Source organism: Cherax quadricarinatus, chromosome 52, assembly GCF_038502225.1.
Source record: "Cherax quadricarinatus isolate ZL_2023a chromosome 52, ASM3850222v1, whole genome shotgun sequence".
In the NCBI taxonomy this organism is placed as follows: Eukaryota; Metazoa; Arthropoda; class Malacostraca; order Decapoda; family Parastacidae; genus Cherax; species Cherax quadricarinatus.
In genome coordinates this window covers 17,566,868-17,584,733 of record NC_091343.1, presented here as the reverse complement: position 1 = coordinate 17,584,733, position 17,866 = coordinate 17,566,868, and the positions used below count along the sequence as shown (strand labels likewise).

General features: G+C 42.6%; 1 protein-coding gene across 3 annotated transcripts in view; it reads right to left on the bottom strand.

The window, feature by feature from the left end:
* The window catches only part of LOC128696887 (sodium channel protein 60E-like), a 538,339-nt gene that overhangs the window by 515,360 nt on the left and 5,113 nt on the right, over positions 1 to 17,866 (bottom strand). For all 3 annotated transcript variants that reach the window (XM_070096097.1, XM_070096098.1, XM_070096099.1), the window contains exon 2: positions 5,360 to 5,577. In XM_070096097.1, coding sequence (XP_069952198.1) covers positions 5,360 to 5,577 — 218 coding nt within the window. The remainder of the gene's footprint in view (positions 1 to 5,359; positions 5,578 to 17,866) is intronic.

Here is a 17,866-nt window from a genome sequence, read left to right as displayed (position 1 = left end):
GAATAGTGGAGGGTTTTAATTTAATACCGAGGTGTTAACTTAATACCGGGGTATTAACTTAATACCGAGGTGTTAACTTAATACCGGGGTATTAACTTAATACCGAGGTGTTAACTTAATACCGGGGTATTAACTTAATACAGATTATCTTAATGCAGTTTATTAACTTAATAATGGGGTATTACCCCATTATTAATAATGGGGTTATTACCCCAATATAAGATTAATACCCCGGTACTAATTGCTGGAAGCAGGAGGTATTACTCAAAAGTACATTTTAAGCACCCATCTTCCTCTAACCTCCTCCAAGTGCTTCCGTGTTTAACTTCTGAACTTCAAACGTTCAACTATGGTGAACTATAACTAGTGGAAGGTTTAAGGAACAATTTAGATGTGAAGGCCGCCCTCTAATAAATTTTACATGGCCCGTTCCTGATTTTGGTTTCCATACCATCACTTAAGAATGTCTTTTTCTGGTCGGCTTCAAACGTTAAAGCCTCACATGTCGCACTTGGAAGGATGTTGGTATTGTTGTGGAATATGGAGCTGCCATTTTGCCAGTTTTAATTTCGAAATGGAACATCAGTAGTATCCAGTAAACATCTGAGGGTTTGCTTCTTGTAAATGGGTTTAATGTTTAATGGATCATTTTTCTTATGAAACTGATTAAACTTTTCCTGAGGGTTTTAAGCTTCATAGGTGCAAATTTCTTTATTTTCTAGCCTAGATAATAAACTTGAAACTGTTGCGTTTTGTGCAGTAGGTTAGGTTAGGTTTATCAGGAAACAAAACACATATTTCCTGACACGGGTCTTAGTCATATGATGACCCGCAGCTGGAGCTTTTGGTCATCTGACCGAGACCTTCCACTTGCAACAGCTGAAGAACAGAGCTAAAAGTCAACCTTAAACTTGTGTTGTTGTTGATGAGGTCTTTCTCAAAACGGCCGTTTTCACTGTTTTAAACAAAATGTTTTCCATGAAATAAATGGAGAATATCTCTCCTGAACAGAAGTCAGTGTTTGATTTTATTAAGTCTACATGATGTAATTATGTGCCCGTAATATCTAAGTGCTCTCAAAGCCACGGTAACAAATTTGTATGTTATGTATCTAAACCCAAGTTACTAAACGTTAACAGCTGGTCAGTCTTAGAGAAAGACTTGGTTTGATTTTGACTTGTGTAAGTCCAAAATTGTGGTTTTTATTGAAAGCTGAAAAAGTAAAATAATGAATTTGGTAATATGAATTTTGAGTTATTCATCCGACTGGTTCAAACCTTGAACCAAATAGTTTGATAATGCAACTCCCAAGCGGCTTCAGATTTAGTGTATTATGATTTACATGAGATAACTACAGAATGCCTCTCCAGTTTAACTTTAAATTTTTAAACCTTGTTTGAATTTGTGTTGGGTTGTGCATGTGCTAATTTGTCAATTAATATTTGTCAATTAACATTAACGAAATTGGAAATATAGTTTACATGTGATAACTTGTGAAGGAATCTTTTATTTACAATATTCAACTCTAATATTTAGCTTTATTACAAACTTATGCCGCACTCCGCACTATGCCTTTGGTGTGCACTGAGGTGCAGGGGACTGGGGTCATGGAATACAGGGATACCCCCATAGGGGGGAGTCATACAGCACCTGGGAGAAATGGGAGACAAATTAGATAAAAAGGAAAGGAAGGACATATCTAATTCCTTGGATCAAAAGCCCCTCACTTGCATCAAGGGAGTTTCCTTGAAGGGTAAGCAGTAAGTACTGAAATATTGATTTTAGGTTGTGATGGAGGTGAAGAGTGAACACTGTCTAAGTGATTCAGTAGAGTGGAACAGGAAGGTAAGAGGAAGGAAAGGCAAGAGACATAATGGAGAAGGGACGGGAGGGGTAGAGAGAGAAGGGGATGGGACGAAAGGGGATGAGAAAAAACAGGGAGAGGAGAGTGGTAAGGAAGAAGTGGAGAGGGGGGGGAGGAGGAAGGAAAGGAGACAAAGAGATAGAGAGGATAGGAGGGGTCGAGTGGAAGAGAATATGGGGGGACGAGAGGTAGAGAATAGAAGGGAAGACGGGTAGAGAGGAAGAGAATAGAGGGGAAGAGGGGTAGAGCGGAAAAGGATAGAAGGGAAGAGGGGTAGAGAGGAAGATGATAGAAGGGAAGAGGGGTAGAGAGGAAGATGATAGAAGGGAAGAGGGGTAGAGAGGAAGATGATAGAAGGGAAGAGGGGTAGAGAGGAAGAAGATAGAAGGGAAGAGGGGTAGAGAGGAAGATGATAGAAGGGAAGAGGGGTAGAGAGGAGGAAGATAGAAGGGAAGAGGGGTAGAGAGGAAGATGATAGAAGGGAAGAGGGGTAGAGAGGAAGAAGATAGAAGGGAAGAGGGGTAGAGAGGAAGATGATAGAAGGGAAGAGGGGTAGAGAGGAAGATGATAGAAGGGAAGAGGGGTAGAGAGGAAGATGATAGAAGGGAAGAGGGGTAGAGAGGAAGATGATAGAAGGGAAGAGGGGTAGAGAGGAAGATGATAGAAGGGAAGAGGGGTAGAGAGGAAGATGATAGAAGGGAAGAGGGGTAGAGAGGAAGATGATAGAAGGGAAGAGGGGTAGAGAGGAAGATGATAGAAGGGAAGAGGGGTAGAGAGGAAGATGATAGAAGGGAAGAGGGGTAGAGAGGAAGATGATAGAAGGGAAGAGGGGCAGAGAGGAAGATGATAGAAGGGAAGAGGGGTAGAGAGGAAGATGATAGAAGGGAAGAGGGGTAGAGAGGAAGATGATAGAAGGGAAGAGGGGTAGAGAGGAAGATGATAGAAGGGAAGAGGGGTAGAGAGGAAGATGATAGAAGGGAAGAGGGGTAGAGAGGAAGATGATAGAAGGGAAGAGGGGTAGAGAGGAAGATGATAGAAGGGAAGAGGGGTAGAGAGGAAGATGATAGAAGGGAAGAGGGGCAGAGAGGAAGATGATAGAAGGGAAGAGGGGTAGAGAGGAAGATGATAGAAGGGAAGAGGGGTAGAGAGGAAGAAGATAGAAGGGAAGAGGGGTAGAGAGGAAGATGATAGAAGGGAAGAGGGGCAGAGAGGAAGATGATAGAAGGGAAGAGGGGTAGAGAGGAAGATGATAGAAGGGAAGAGGGGTAGAGAGGAAGAGAAGAACACCGAGGTATAACAATAAAGAACATTAACAGTATCATTGTAGTAGTGTACTGCACCTGGGAAATATATTACAGTTAGGTTTGATCCAAGGGTAAGGTTGCTCCAATTCACTGGATGACGATCCCTTCAACAACATCAGGGCACCCGTGTTGAAGGGGTAATAAGCACTGATGAAAGGCTCGTGATCCAAGGAGCTGGAGCTACCCTTCCCCTTCTTTGGATCAAACGTTATTAGCTCACATTCTCCAGGCTCTAATTAACCCTTACTGGTTTACCACTTCCCTATGACTGTAATATATTTTCCTATACATTTTGTGTGTGTGTCACTCTTAGCTGACGCAGGATCGAGCCTTCTCGTGGTGAACGACCCACTCGGTTTAGCACAAAACGACCTAATTCGTATTAACCTTGTGATGGGAGGTGTCGCTTCTTGTAGTCAAGTTAATAGTAAACACTGCAATAAAGAAAGTGAGATGCAAGTACTTACCTCGTGTGGAGTGAAGGAGTCTGTTTAAAGGTAAGAAGACAGCAGAGTTATAGCAAGGTTAGTACACCCCACCACCACGCCACTCTCACTAACACAAAACACTGTAAAACAATAAAAGGACTGTATCTCCATTTCACACAGTTCGTAAATTACAGATGCACAGTGCACATGTCATATTGTAGTGCACGTATCATATTTAGCGTCGCCTCAAGAGTCAGCAGAACAGAGTGCATCTTCGTTTAAACCTCTCTTTCTACTGGGAAAGGGCATCCCCCTTTCTACTCCGAGAGGATACAAAAATTCACTTCACTTCTGACTCTCGGCTCATCCCAAGAGCCTCAGATCCTGCTCATATTCATTTTAAAAATCCTTTATATATATTTTTTTCAAAGGAGTTTACAAAAAAACTTTTTCTAAGAATTAAAATAAGGAGTGTGGGGAAGGCTTCAAGGGTGGAGGGAGCGACGCAGCGCGGCCGTCAACCTTCAACAAAGGTTTTAGAAAACGCCTTTCTTGTTACTTTTTTTTATCTTCCTTCGCTGGAGGATCAGGACGCTGAAGGGGGCGCTCTTGCGTTGCCTGGCAGGGGAGTAGGCAGTGCTTGCAGGGTCGAGGGAAGGAGGGGGGAGGCAGCCTGAAAGGTAGGCCTACTTAGGTTGCAGTGTAGGGCTGCCCTCTGGAGGGTAGGCTTCCTCAGTGTTGAATAGATATAACTGATGAATGTGATGAATGTTTGCTGCAGAGTAAATTTTAATAAACATTGTTTCGTTTTTTATAGTTTTTCAAGTCATAATGACCTAATAAAACTCCAATCACAGTTTTACGTTGAACCAATTGTTCTATTAGGCCTCCAAGATTGGAGGGTAGGTTTTGAAGCTGGAAAGAAGGCCTCCTGAAGAACAGGCGTCCTCCGACCATCTTAGCAGCCTTCAGCGGGCCAAGCAGTGTAAGCAGTCAGCCTCAGCAGCAGATAAAGCAGTTTTACTACGGCTTACCACAACAGTGGCCTCTTTTGAGGGATAGTTAAGATGCAGTGTTGTGCTTCTAGGTGGGCGCCACCCTCGCCTCTACCTCACATACATTACCAAAACTCGTGAGCGTACAAACAAGTGTACGTGTCTGTGTATCTGTATTGTGGATAGCGAAGAAAATGAAAAGTTTGTGAACTCAAGCGAAAGGAGGCGTTTTGTGTGTGTGTGTGTGTGTGTGTGTGTGTGTGTGTGTGTGTGTGTGTGTGTGTGTGTGTGTTTTATAAGGATAATGAAGAAACTGAAGCGTGTGGAACTCAAGCGCAGGGAGTCGTTCCCAGTTTGCTTCTGTTATGAGGATAATGAACTGAAAACTGTGTGGAACTCGAGTGAAGTGAGGCGTTCTCAGTGTGTGTAAAAGAATCTTCTAGCCAGAGAGCTTGGTAAATGTCTGCGTTGGAAGAGTTTGCAAGATGCCAGTGTAGCGTCGATCTAACCCCGTGCAAAGTAAGGCTAGAAGCTGATATAAAGAAGAATGGGTGCGTGTGCATGGTTAAAGTTAGGGCTCAGTTGGTCCCCCAGTGATTGGAATGTGAAGGTGGCAGGTGAAGGTGGTGGAAATAGGTAGGTGGGTAGGTGGAGGGGGGCAGCAACAGCCTTTGTGCGCCAGCTGAGCCCAAGCATCAAGGGCCAGCAGCTGGTAGTTGCGACAGCAGTGGTGGCGTGCTGACCAACACCCTCAAATGCTCCAAATACCTCGTTCTTCTGCTGCAGGGGGAACTTCGGCCCCTTCTTCTTGTCCCAGCCAAAAGTAGTGTCGAAGCATCCGCAGCACAAGTCGCACGCCAGCGGGTCCCGGTCAGCCTCAGAAAGCCAGGGGTCGTGCGCGTTGCTGAGAAAGTTCTCCACCCCCGTGGCCAGCCGCTGCATCCACCGCGGCCGTTCCTTGACCGGCGGGTCATGGCCGCTAGCGTCTACCGCGGCCAACCATGTGCGGGCAGGAGGTGCGGGGAGGAGCAGCGGGGGAAGCCACAGGTTAGTAAGAGGTCACACACATGAGGTCAAGTCTCAGGTTACATAAAAAATTGTAAAGGGGCCTTACAAGAGGTTATAGAGGATAGAAAAAGTCATCCCCAGAGAAAAGTGTCATAACCTTTCTCTGAGAAAAGAGTAATATGGACTGAGACTAAGGAAAACAGTACTGAAGATAACACACTTGAGAAAGAAGTCACTGAGGCGACATCTACTGAAAAGTACCAGACTAGACATTAAAGTATCAGGAGGGGGGGGGGAATGAAGAGTAAAATAAACTGCCCCTGTGAGAAACTTCATCAAAATCTATCAAAGCTCCTAGAGACTTTGATCTAAAATAAATCCTAGGTCTAAACTTGAAAATCCTGAGGGTTAAAAGCAGGCAGGATGATAGTAAAGCATGTTACCGTGATGTGAGTGTGGCTGCTGGTCTGCTCACTCTACACAGCCTGCCTGGCCTGCACAAGGACCAATTCGCATTAACATTTCTCCAGTACAAACTCAAACTCTGCCTACAGTGTAGACCAGTGGTTCCCAACCTTACAGAGTGCAAACACCCCTTCCTTACCAAAAAAAAAAAAAAATAATAACTGCGGACTCCCCACTGACATTAATGAACCTCATATGTTAAAAACATTAAAAATCCCTCTTACGTCGTAAGAATCAACTTCACTTTCTATATTAAAATCACCCGGAAGGGAGCGCTAAATTCTTACGTGTAATACAGCACCTGGGAAACGGGAGACAATCAGGGTCGATCGAAGGAAACGGAGGATAGGTCCAACTTCTTAAAGAGCCCCTCACGAGCATCATGTCATCTCCCATGAGAAAAATATCATTGATTAATAGAGGAAATCAAGTGCTGGCTAGAGTAATACTTGAGCTTAGCAGCCACCCCCGGAAGCCCGCCACCCCCAGGGGTCTGCCATCCCCAGGGGTCTGCCACCCACACGTTGGGAACCACTGGTACAGAACATGACTGCTCAGCCTGGGGCAATTTTTTTTTTTTCGAAACAAATCCTGCTGAAAATAGTTTACTCATTGTTATTACAAATCTCTCACTAGGAGAACAAATCTTTGTAATTCGTGAAAAGTGACAAGCCTGTGTGTGTGTGTGTGTGTGTGTGTGTGTGTGTGTGTGTGTGTGTGTGTGTGTGTGTGTGTGTGTGTGTGTGTGTGTGTGTGTGTGTGTGAGTGTGTGTGTGTGTGTCATTCAATGCAAGGAGCTCTGGTGGCTCGATCCTCCGTCAAATAATCAAGAGTGAGAGAGAGAGAGAGAGAGAGAGAGAGAGAGAGAGAGAGAGAGAGAGAGAGAGAGAGAGAGAGAGAGAGAGATGCTATTCTCACTGACTTCCTTTCTTCAAGAAGAATAGAGTATACGCTTAAGAATTCACTGTCAATTCCTTCTTGCTCGAGAGCTTAACTCTAATGTATGCTGAGTGGACAGAGAATCGAGCCTCCACCAATCCTTGTGCTTAATGATGCACACGGGTTTGGTGCTTCACGTTTATATAAATAATTCATGTTTTCTCTCTACAATATATACATTAACACACACAATACCCCGTGCCTCTGAGTAACTATTACATAATACTCTGCTTCAGAGTGTCTAACATACAATATTCCTTTGTTTCTGAGTGTCTAACATACAATATTCCTTTGCTTCTGAGTGTCTAACATACAATATTCCTTTGCTTCTGAGTGTCTAACATACAATATTCCTTTGCTTCTGAGTGTCTAACATACAATATTCGTTCTTTCTAAGTACCTAACAACATTCTTTGCTTCTAACACAACAATTCACAGGAAAAAAAAATAAACGTTCATTCAATAATTTTAAGCATAATTTTTATTTTCTTTTAATATCTCACAGCGTACAGATCTAAAATATCTTTTGCCCTGACATAATCTAAACTAAAGCAGAAACAAAATAGCATGTCATGTAGAAATTTTCTCAGAATGAGAATATATATATATATATATATATATATATATATATATATATATATATATATATATATATATATATATATATATATATATATATATATATAAGGGCAGAAATAACAACAGTGTAGGGCAGTGAATAAGCAGATGTGATTTTTTTTATTTGAAGGCCAATAACTATACGCTAACAGGATAATGCATGCACTTTACAACAGAACGGTGAAGTATATATAAGACGAGCATGTGTCTGTTACATACACATAACACAGACAACACAAACATGCTTCTGTTTAGCCATACGGAACACTGGGAACACTAACATCAACACTAAGTCTGTTGTTTATGATATACTAGAGTAACAGAGGATTGAGGTGATTGTGACTGGCAACAGAAGGTGACATGGTGTTACTAACAACAGAAAGGTGACATGGTGTTACTGACAACAGAAAGGTGACATGGTGTTACTGACAACAGAAAGGTGACATGGTGTTACTGACAACAGAAAGGTAACATGGTGTTACTGACAACAGAAAGGTGGCATGGTGTGACTGACAATAGAGAGGCAACATGGGTGTGACTGACAACACAAGGATGACGTGGATGTGACTGACAACACAAGGGTGACATGAGTGTGACTGAAAACAGAGGGGTGACACGGGAATGACTGACAACAGAAGGGTGACATAGGTATGTCTGACAACAGAAGGGTAACATGGGTGTGACTGACAACACAAGGGTGACGTGGATGTGACTGACAACAGAAGGGTAACATGGGAGTGACTGACAACGAAGGTTATCCTGGTTGTCAGACACGAGTCAGGCGGTAGTAAGGGGTCCTCATTCTGCCCAGAAAAAAGAGAGATGAAAAAGGCTTACACTTTCACCCACATAAAAGCGAGGAAAAGTAAGCACAGTGCTCAAATATAGAGTGAAAGAGAAATAGGAAGTGAGGAAAGGGAAGAGGGAAGAGGAGAGGAGGGAGAAGAGGAAGTGAATGAATGATTCTGGGAAAACAAGTGAGAGGAGGAACAGGGTGGAACACAAGAAACAGCCTCAATAGGTACCTGAAGCATAATTTAATGTAGTTAGGTAGCTCAGGGCGACCTACAGGCTGGTTAGCAACATAAACGATGCAAAGCGACTATCTACAGCGTGACGCATGACACCAAAAGCAGTGGCAAGAATCCACGTGATTATACGAAAATATAATTACAGATCTCCAATATTACAAATCATGGACCACAACACTCAATACGCATACAAACTATATATATATATATATATATATATATATATATATATATATATATATATATATATATATATATATATATTATATATATTATAGATTATATATATATGGGGGGGGAAATGACTGACAAAATAGCTCATTTCTCTATAGCATCCAGTGACAGCGAATATGATAGGAACCCGTGGCATCAGAGGTGAGCCGGCAGACAAGAGGGGTGACCCGAATGGATCCTTTACCCCCACAGACTAAGGCCGTTGTTAATCTCCGCCTCACACGGAGGACGGAAGGAGTCGCTGGAGGTTACTAGACTGACTACGTACCTCGAAAAGAATAATACAACAGATATTTAGTGATAATCAATTTATTTACATGATAGGATTTCGTACACACGATCCGTGATCCGTAGCTCAAGGACAAGTATATATAAATATAAATATATATATAAACATATAAATATAAATATATATATAAACATATAAATATAAATATATATATAAACATATATAAATATATAAACATATATATAAATATATATATATAAATATATACATATATAAATATATATATATAAATATATATATAAACATATAAATATATGTTTATATATATATATATATATATATATATATATATATAAATATATATAAACATATATAAATATATATATATATATATATATAAATATATAAATATATATATATATATATTATATATATATATATATATATATATATATATATATATATGTGTGTGTGTGTGTGTGTGTGTGTGTGTGTGTGTGTGTGTGTGTGTGTGTGTGTGTGTGTGTGTGTGTGTGTGTGTGTGTGTGTGCGCGCGTGTGTGTGTGTGTAGGAATGGTGCCAAATTTACCCACTGCGAAAGTGGCCCTCTCACACTAACATTCACCACGACTGGCATTATAACACAGCAATCTCCCACGTTAATACTCACCGCAGTGCCGCCACTGAACAATGGCACTCTCCACTAACGACTTTCCAACACTGGAAAACTTTCAGAAGCTGCAACACTTCGGCACTGGCACTCACCAACAAGTGGCCCTCCAAAAGTTGTATTCTCAATGTTCTTCAACAACAGTACCTCTCTCTCGAACACTGGGTCTCTTCAGACAGCCCTCCAACAATAGCTCTCTCCAGAAATGAATCTCTTCAACAACAGCTGTGTTCAGAAATGAATCTCGTCTGGTCTCAGACAGGGCCACGGGGGCGTTGACCCCCGAAACTCTCTCCAGGTATCTCCGGGTAACAATATCTGTCTTCAGAAATCAATCCCTTCAACAATAGCTCTCCCAGAAATGAATATCTTCAACAATAGCTCTCTCAAGAAATTAAGCTCTCCAACAACAGCTCTGCAAAAATTACTCTCTCCAACAATAGCTCTCTCCGAAAACGACTCTCTCTCTCTCTAATAACAGCTCTTCAAAAATGACTCTTTACAACAAGAATAACAGCCTGGTTGATGAGACCCTGATCCACCACGAAGCCTGGTCTCAGACCGGCCCGCGGGGGCGGTGACCCCCGAAGCTCTCTCCAGGTATACTCCAGGTATAATACTGGTCTTTAACAACCAGAGGAAAGGAGAAGAGGTGAGGAGAAGAGGAGATCGGAAAGGAGAGGGGAAAGAAGAGGAGAGGGAAAGAAGGTGAGTAGGGGGAGGCAATGATCCTTTTCATGGCTGAGAGAGCTGATGAACTGATTGATGATAGAGGGAGGGGGTGATATAATGATAGGGGTTGAGGTATTTTATAGTTGGGGAGTAGTTCCTGGAAGGAAGATAAATAAATTATAGCTGAAAAGCGGCCGAATTATAGCAGTAAGGTGAGTGGATTACAGCTGTAAGGTGACTGAATTATAGCCATAAGGTGAGGAACTACCTTGAGGTGAACACAGTACAAGATTCAGTGCAATCATTTATTCAGCTATCTATCCATCCAGGAGCTGCCTCATCCTTGTACCATCCACTTAAACACTGTATTAAAATTGGTTGAATTACCGACAATATATTAAGTAAAAGGACACAAATGCAACTAATGTGACATTTTATTGTGGCAACGTTTCGCTCTCCAGGAACTTTGTCCATTCCTGACCTGAACCTTAAAAACGTAAGCCAGGTACTGTGCTAGGTGTTGCTGATTCAGGGACTGAGAATTCACAACTCAGGAATATTTGGCACCAGTATTCCCTCTAAGATGAGCGCCACCCTGGATGCGTAACTGGCACTGAAATGCCGCGCACAACTTAAGTGATGGTCACTATAACAGAGTGACCTCTCCTTAATATCATGGCGTACTAATTGCTACATAGTCATTTGTACTTACTTACGGTCTACAATATCTTCAAAATCTATATCACCGCCAAACTGTTAGTTGTAACTGGTACACATATGTGTACGTCGCTTCCACATGTGTGCACATAACTGCATTCGTCCCGTACATGAATAGACGAAACACTGGCACTTTTCGATTTTTTTAACACTACTGCATAAAAAAATACTATGAAAATTAGGGCCATTAAAAAAACTTTTTAAAAAATTATTTACGACAGGCAATTTATGCAAACGAGACGCAGAGAGAAGCGTAATGTTACGAGAATAATTTACGTCGCCTCCTAAAAAAAGAAAAAATGAATGACCAAAGAACTCGAATTGCCATGATAATTAGTTACGATTAGATTTACAGGAAAGCGCTAAACCCGTAGGCAGTCGGGGACTTACATTTTTTGGGACCCTGAAGTTTTCAACTGTTATAGGGCAACCTTGGCAACCACCATTGACTGGCATACATGACGCTTTAATACACTTTTAACTTTCATTTCAACTATTATTGTGTACTGAATTACACTATGTATGTATATTACTATTATTATTATTATTATTATTATTTAAAAAAAAACTTCTGGGCTTCTGGGCCCCTCCGAGATTAGGGGCCCTGAAGATTACGTTTCATTAGTCTCACAGTAGAGGCGCCCCTGTAGCTGTAGGGATTATACAGCTCCTGGGAAACAAGGATCCACTTCTACATTTCACGAGTCACTCACCAGGATGAGTTAGTGACATCTACCAAGACGACGAATTTTTCACTGCGTATTGAGACATGATGGACAGAGTGTACTCCTAAGAGGGGAAAGCAATTTTATTACGAAAAAATTATATTATAATAAATCAATAATCGCGAACAAGCGATACAAGATGCAAAACAACCACAGGGGGAGCTAAATGGTAGCTCTAGGTCTTCCGTATTGTGATCAACACATCAAGAGCAATCTCCTGATGTGTTAACTGCAACAGATCAACACATCAAGAGCAATCTCCTGTGTTAACTGCAACAGATCAACACATCAAGAGCAATCTCCTGATGTGTTAACTGCAACACAAAAGGCCTACAACTATCATTCAACTCCCCCACGTGGTTGTTTTGCATATTATATTAAAATTGCCTTTCGATTCTCAGTTCCATAAAAAATATGTAAACAAAACTCTTAAATTAGATTTTAACAAATCGGAATAAGAGTGAGGAGAACTATGAGAAAATTCTAACATTAGTTGGGAGAAAAATCTTGTGCAGCAGCCACCGCTCCTTCCTCCAGACGCTACCAACTTCTGTGTGCAATTCTATGCAAGTTAATATCCGCTTTGTCTTCATCAATAATCGCTTTGTCTTCTTCCAGCTTCTCAGTACGAACAGAGACTCTGGGGTAAACAACCAATCAAGAACAAGGCAGTGTAAGTTGCCTTTTCCAAAGGGTTCCATTCATATATATATATATATATATATATATATATATATATATATATATATATATATATATATATATATATATATATATATATATATATATATATACAATAGTCACTTTATTAAGTACACCTGCTTGTTAATGCAAATATCTAATCAGGGAATCAGGTAGCAGCACCTCAATACCTAAAAGTATGCACACATGGTCAAGAGGTGCCAGACAGACGGGCTGGTTGAGTATCTCAGAAACTGTTGATCTCCTGGGATTTTCACACACAACCTCTAGACTTAACAGAGAATGGTGTGAAAAAACACGAAACATCCAGTGAGGGGGAGTTCTGTGGGCAAAAACGCCTGGTTAATGAGAGAGGTTCGAGGAGAATGGCTAGACTGGCTCAAGCTGACAGGAAGGTGACAGTACCCGAAATAACCACGCGTTACAACCGTAGTGTGCAGAAAAGCATCTGTGAGCGCACAAGATGTCGAAAGTTGAAGTGGATGGTTTACAGCAGCAGAAAAACCACACTAGGTTCCATTCCATTCAGCTAGGAGCAGGAAACTGAGGTTACAATGGGCACAGGCTCACCAAAAACTGGACGGATGAAGATTGGAAAAGAGTCGCCTGCTCTGGTGTATCACGATTACTGCTACGACATGTAGATGGTAGGGTCAGAATACGGCGTAAACCTTCTGGGATATTGTGAAACGGGAGATTCGTAGCAGGAATGTTCAGCCGACAAATCTGCAGCAACTGTGTAATGCTATCATGTCAGCATGGACCAGGATCTCTAAGGAATATTTCCATCGCCCTGTCAAATCCATAACACCAAGAATTCAGGCTCTTCTTAGGGCAAAGGAGAATCATGCCTAGTACTAGAAAGGTGTACCTAATAAAGTGGCCAATGAGTGCGTGTATATATATATATATATATATATATATATATATATATATATAGATATATATATATATATATATATATATATATATATATATATATAATGTCGTTCCGAATAGGTAAAACTTGTGATTTTGGCTTAAAAAACAACTCTCTTCTTGCCGAATAATGCAAGCGAAAATTTGCGTATGCAATACTCTCCCAAAAATTATTCTGAACTTAACAATATTATTATTAAATTACTGAAAACTTATCTAAAGTATATTTATATGAACTAGGTTAAATTAAATTGCGCTTGTTATAATAAGGTTAGGTGAGTTTCCTAAGGTTCTTTTGATACAAAATTACTAACTTTTACATTAACATAAATGAAAAAATATATATTTAAACGTATAAGAGAAAAATTTAGAAAGAGCTTAATTTTAAATAAGTTCTTGCTAATTGACGAGTTTTACCTATTCGGTACACCATTATCTATATATATATATATATATATATATATATATATATATATATATATATATATATATATATATATATATATATATATATATATATATATATAATCATTCATTCATGTAATATATTTTTATAAACCAAGCACATGCAGGATCAAAAATATTAATACCAATAAACCCGGAAACATTATGCAGGTGCGTCCCAAGTTTGCAACATTCACAAACAGAATTGAAAATGACAACAATTTGTGTATTTGTGTTTAATGGAAGAGAAATGATGAAATATAAAGAGAAGGAACGCGAAGTTATAGAGTAATAGAGCGGTAGAGACATACAACAACACAGTCTTAGAGAAATAGTCAAGAACAATTAGACTGTCTTCAAATTTACTGTTAGCTCTTAAAACATTGATTTAGCGATGCTCAAATTAATTAGAGCTCCGGGTTAATGGAGCTTTGGAGCTTAGGTTTAAGGGAGCTCGCTTTAAATGGAGATCAGGTTTAATGAAGACCAGAATTAATGGAGCTCAGGTTTAATGGAGATTAGGTTTAATGAAGCTCGTTTTAAATGGAAATCAGGTTTACTTAAGCTCAGGTTTAATGAACCTCAGGTTTGTTAAGCTCTAGCCTAATTAGAAATAAAACGATTTTGAAGATCAGTTTCATTATATCAAATATCAACAAGAATATATTGAAGTAATTGTTAAAACCTGAGACCCAAGTCTCTCTAGCAGCACACACCTGACAACCACACCTGACAACCACACCTGACAACCACACCTGACAACCACACCTGACAACCACCACACACCTGACCACCACACACCTGACAACCACCACACACCTGACAACCACCACACACCTGACAACCACCACACACCTGACAACCACCACACACCTGACAACCACCACACACCTGACAACCACCACACCTGACAACCACACCTGACAACCACCACACCTGACAACAACCACACCTGACAACCACCACACCTGACAACCACCACACCTGACAACCACCACACACCTGACAACCACCACACCTGACAACCACCACACCTGACAACCACCACACACCTGACAACCACCACACCTGACAACCACCACACCTGACAACCACCACACCTGACAACCACCACACACCTGACAACCACCACACCTGACAACCACCACACCTGACAACCACCCCACCCGACAACAACCACACACCTCACAAACACCACACCTGACAACCACCACACCTGACAACCACCACACCTGACAACCACCACACCTGACAACCACCACACCTGACAACCACCACACCTGACAACCACCACACCTGACAACCATCACACACCTGACAACCACCACACACCTGACAACCACCACACACCTGACAACCACCACACACCTGACAACCACCACACACCTGACAACCACCACACCTGACAACCACCACACCTGACAACCACCATACCTGACAACCACCACACCTGACAACCACCACACCTGACAACCACCATACACCTGACAACCACCACACACCTGACAACCACCACACCTGACAACCACCACACCTGACAACCACCACACCTGACAACCACCACACCTGACAACCACCATACACCTGACAACCACCACACACCTGACAACCACCACACACCTGACAACCACCACACACCTGACAACCACCACACACCTGACAACCACCACACACTTGACAACCACCACACACCTGACAACCACCACACACCTGACAACCACCACACACCTGACAACCACCACACACCTGACAACCACCACACCTGACAACCACACACCTGACAACCACCACACCTGACAACCACCACACCTGACAACAACCACACCTGACAACCACCATACACCTGACAACCACCACACACCTGACAATCACCACACACCTGACAACCACCACACACCTGACAACCACCACACACCTGACAACCACCACACACCTGACAACCACCACACACCTGACAACCACCACACACCTGACAACCACCACACACCTAACAACCTCCACACCTGACAACCACCACACCTGACAACCACCACACACCTGACAACCACCACACCTGACAACCACCACACACCTGACAACCTCCACACCTGACAACCACCACACACCTGACAACCACCACACATCTGACAACCACCACACACCTGACAACCACCACACACTTGACAACCACCACACACTTGACAACTACCACACACCTGACAACCACCACACACCTGACAACCACCACACACCTGACAACCACCACACACCTGACAACCACCACACACCTGATAACCACCACACACCTGACAACCACCACACCTGACAACTGACAACCACCACCACATCTGACAACTACCACACACCTGACAACCACCACACACCTGACAACCACCACACACCTGACAACCACCACACACCTGACAACCACCACACACCTGACAACCACCACACACCTAACAACCACCACACACCTGACAACTACCACACACCTGACAACCACCACACACCTGACAACCACCACACACCTGACAACCACCACACATCTGACAACCACCACACACCTGACAACCACCACACACCTGACAACCACCACACACCTGACAACTACCACACACCTGACAACCACCACACACCTGACAACCACCACACACCTGACAACCACCACACACTTGACAACCACCAAACACCTGACAACCACCACACACCTGACAACTACCACACACCTGACAACCACCACACACCTGACAACTACCACACACCTGAAAACCACCACACACCTGACAACCACCATACACCTGACAACTACCACACACCTGACAACCACCACACACCTGACAACCACCACACACTTGACAACCACCACACACCTGACAACTACCACACACCTGACAACCACCACACACCTGACAACCACCACACACCTGACAACTACCACACACCTGACAATCACCACACCCCTGACAACCACCACACACCTGACAAAAATCACACACCTGACAACTACCACACACCTGACAACCACCATACACCTGACAACCACCACACACCTTACAACCACCACACGCCTGACAACCATTACACACCTGACAACCATCACACACCTGACAACCACCACACACACCTGACAAGCACCATACACCTTACAACCACCACACACACACTTCACAACCATCACACACCTGACAACCACCATACACCTGACAACCACCACACACCTGACAACCACCACACACCTGACAACCACCACACACCTGACAACCATCACACACACTTAACCACCACACCTGACAACCACCACACGCCTGACAACCATTACACACCTGACAACAACCACACACCTGACAACCACCATACACCTGACAACTACCACACACCTGACAACCACCACACACCTGACAACCACCACGAACCTGACAACCACCACACACCTGACAACCACCACACACTTGACAACCACCACACACCTGACAACTACCACACACCTGACAACCACCACACACCTGACAACCACCACACACCTGACAATTACCACACACCTGACAACCACCACACCCCTGACAACCACCACACACCTGACAAAAATCACACACCTGACAACTACCACACACCTGACAACCACCATACACCTGACAACCACCACACACCTTACAACCACCACACGCCTGACAACCATTACACACCTGACAACCATCACACACCTGACAACCACCACACACACCTGACAAGCACCATACACCTTACAACCACCACACACACTTCACAACCATCACACATCTGACAACCACCATACACCTGACAACCACCACACACCTGACAACCACCACACACCTGACAACCACCACACACCTGACAACCACCACACACACTTAACCACCACACCTGACAACCACCACACGCCTGACAACCATTACACACCTGACA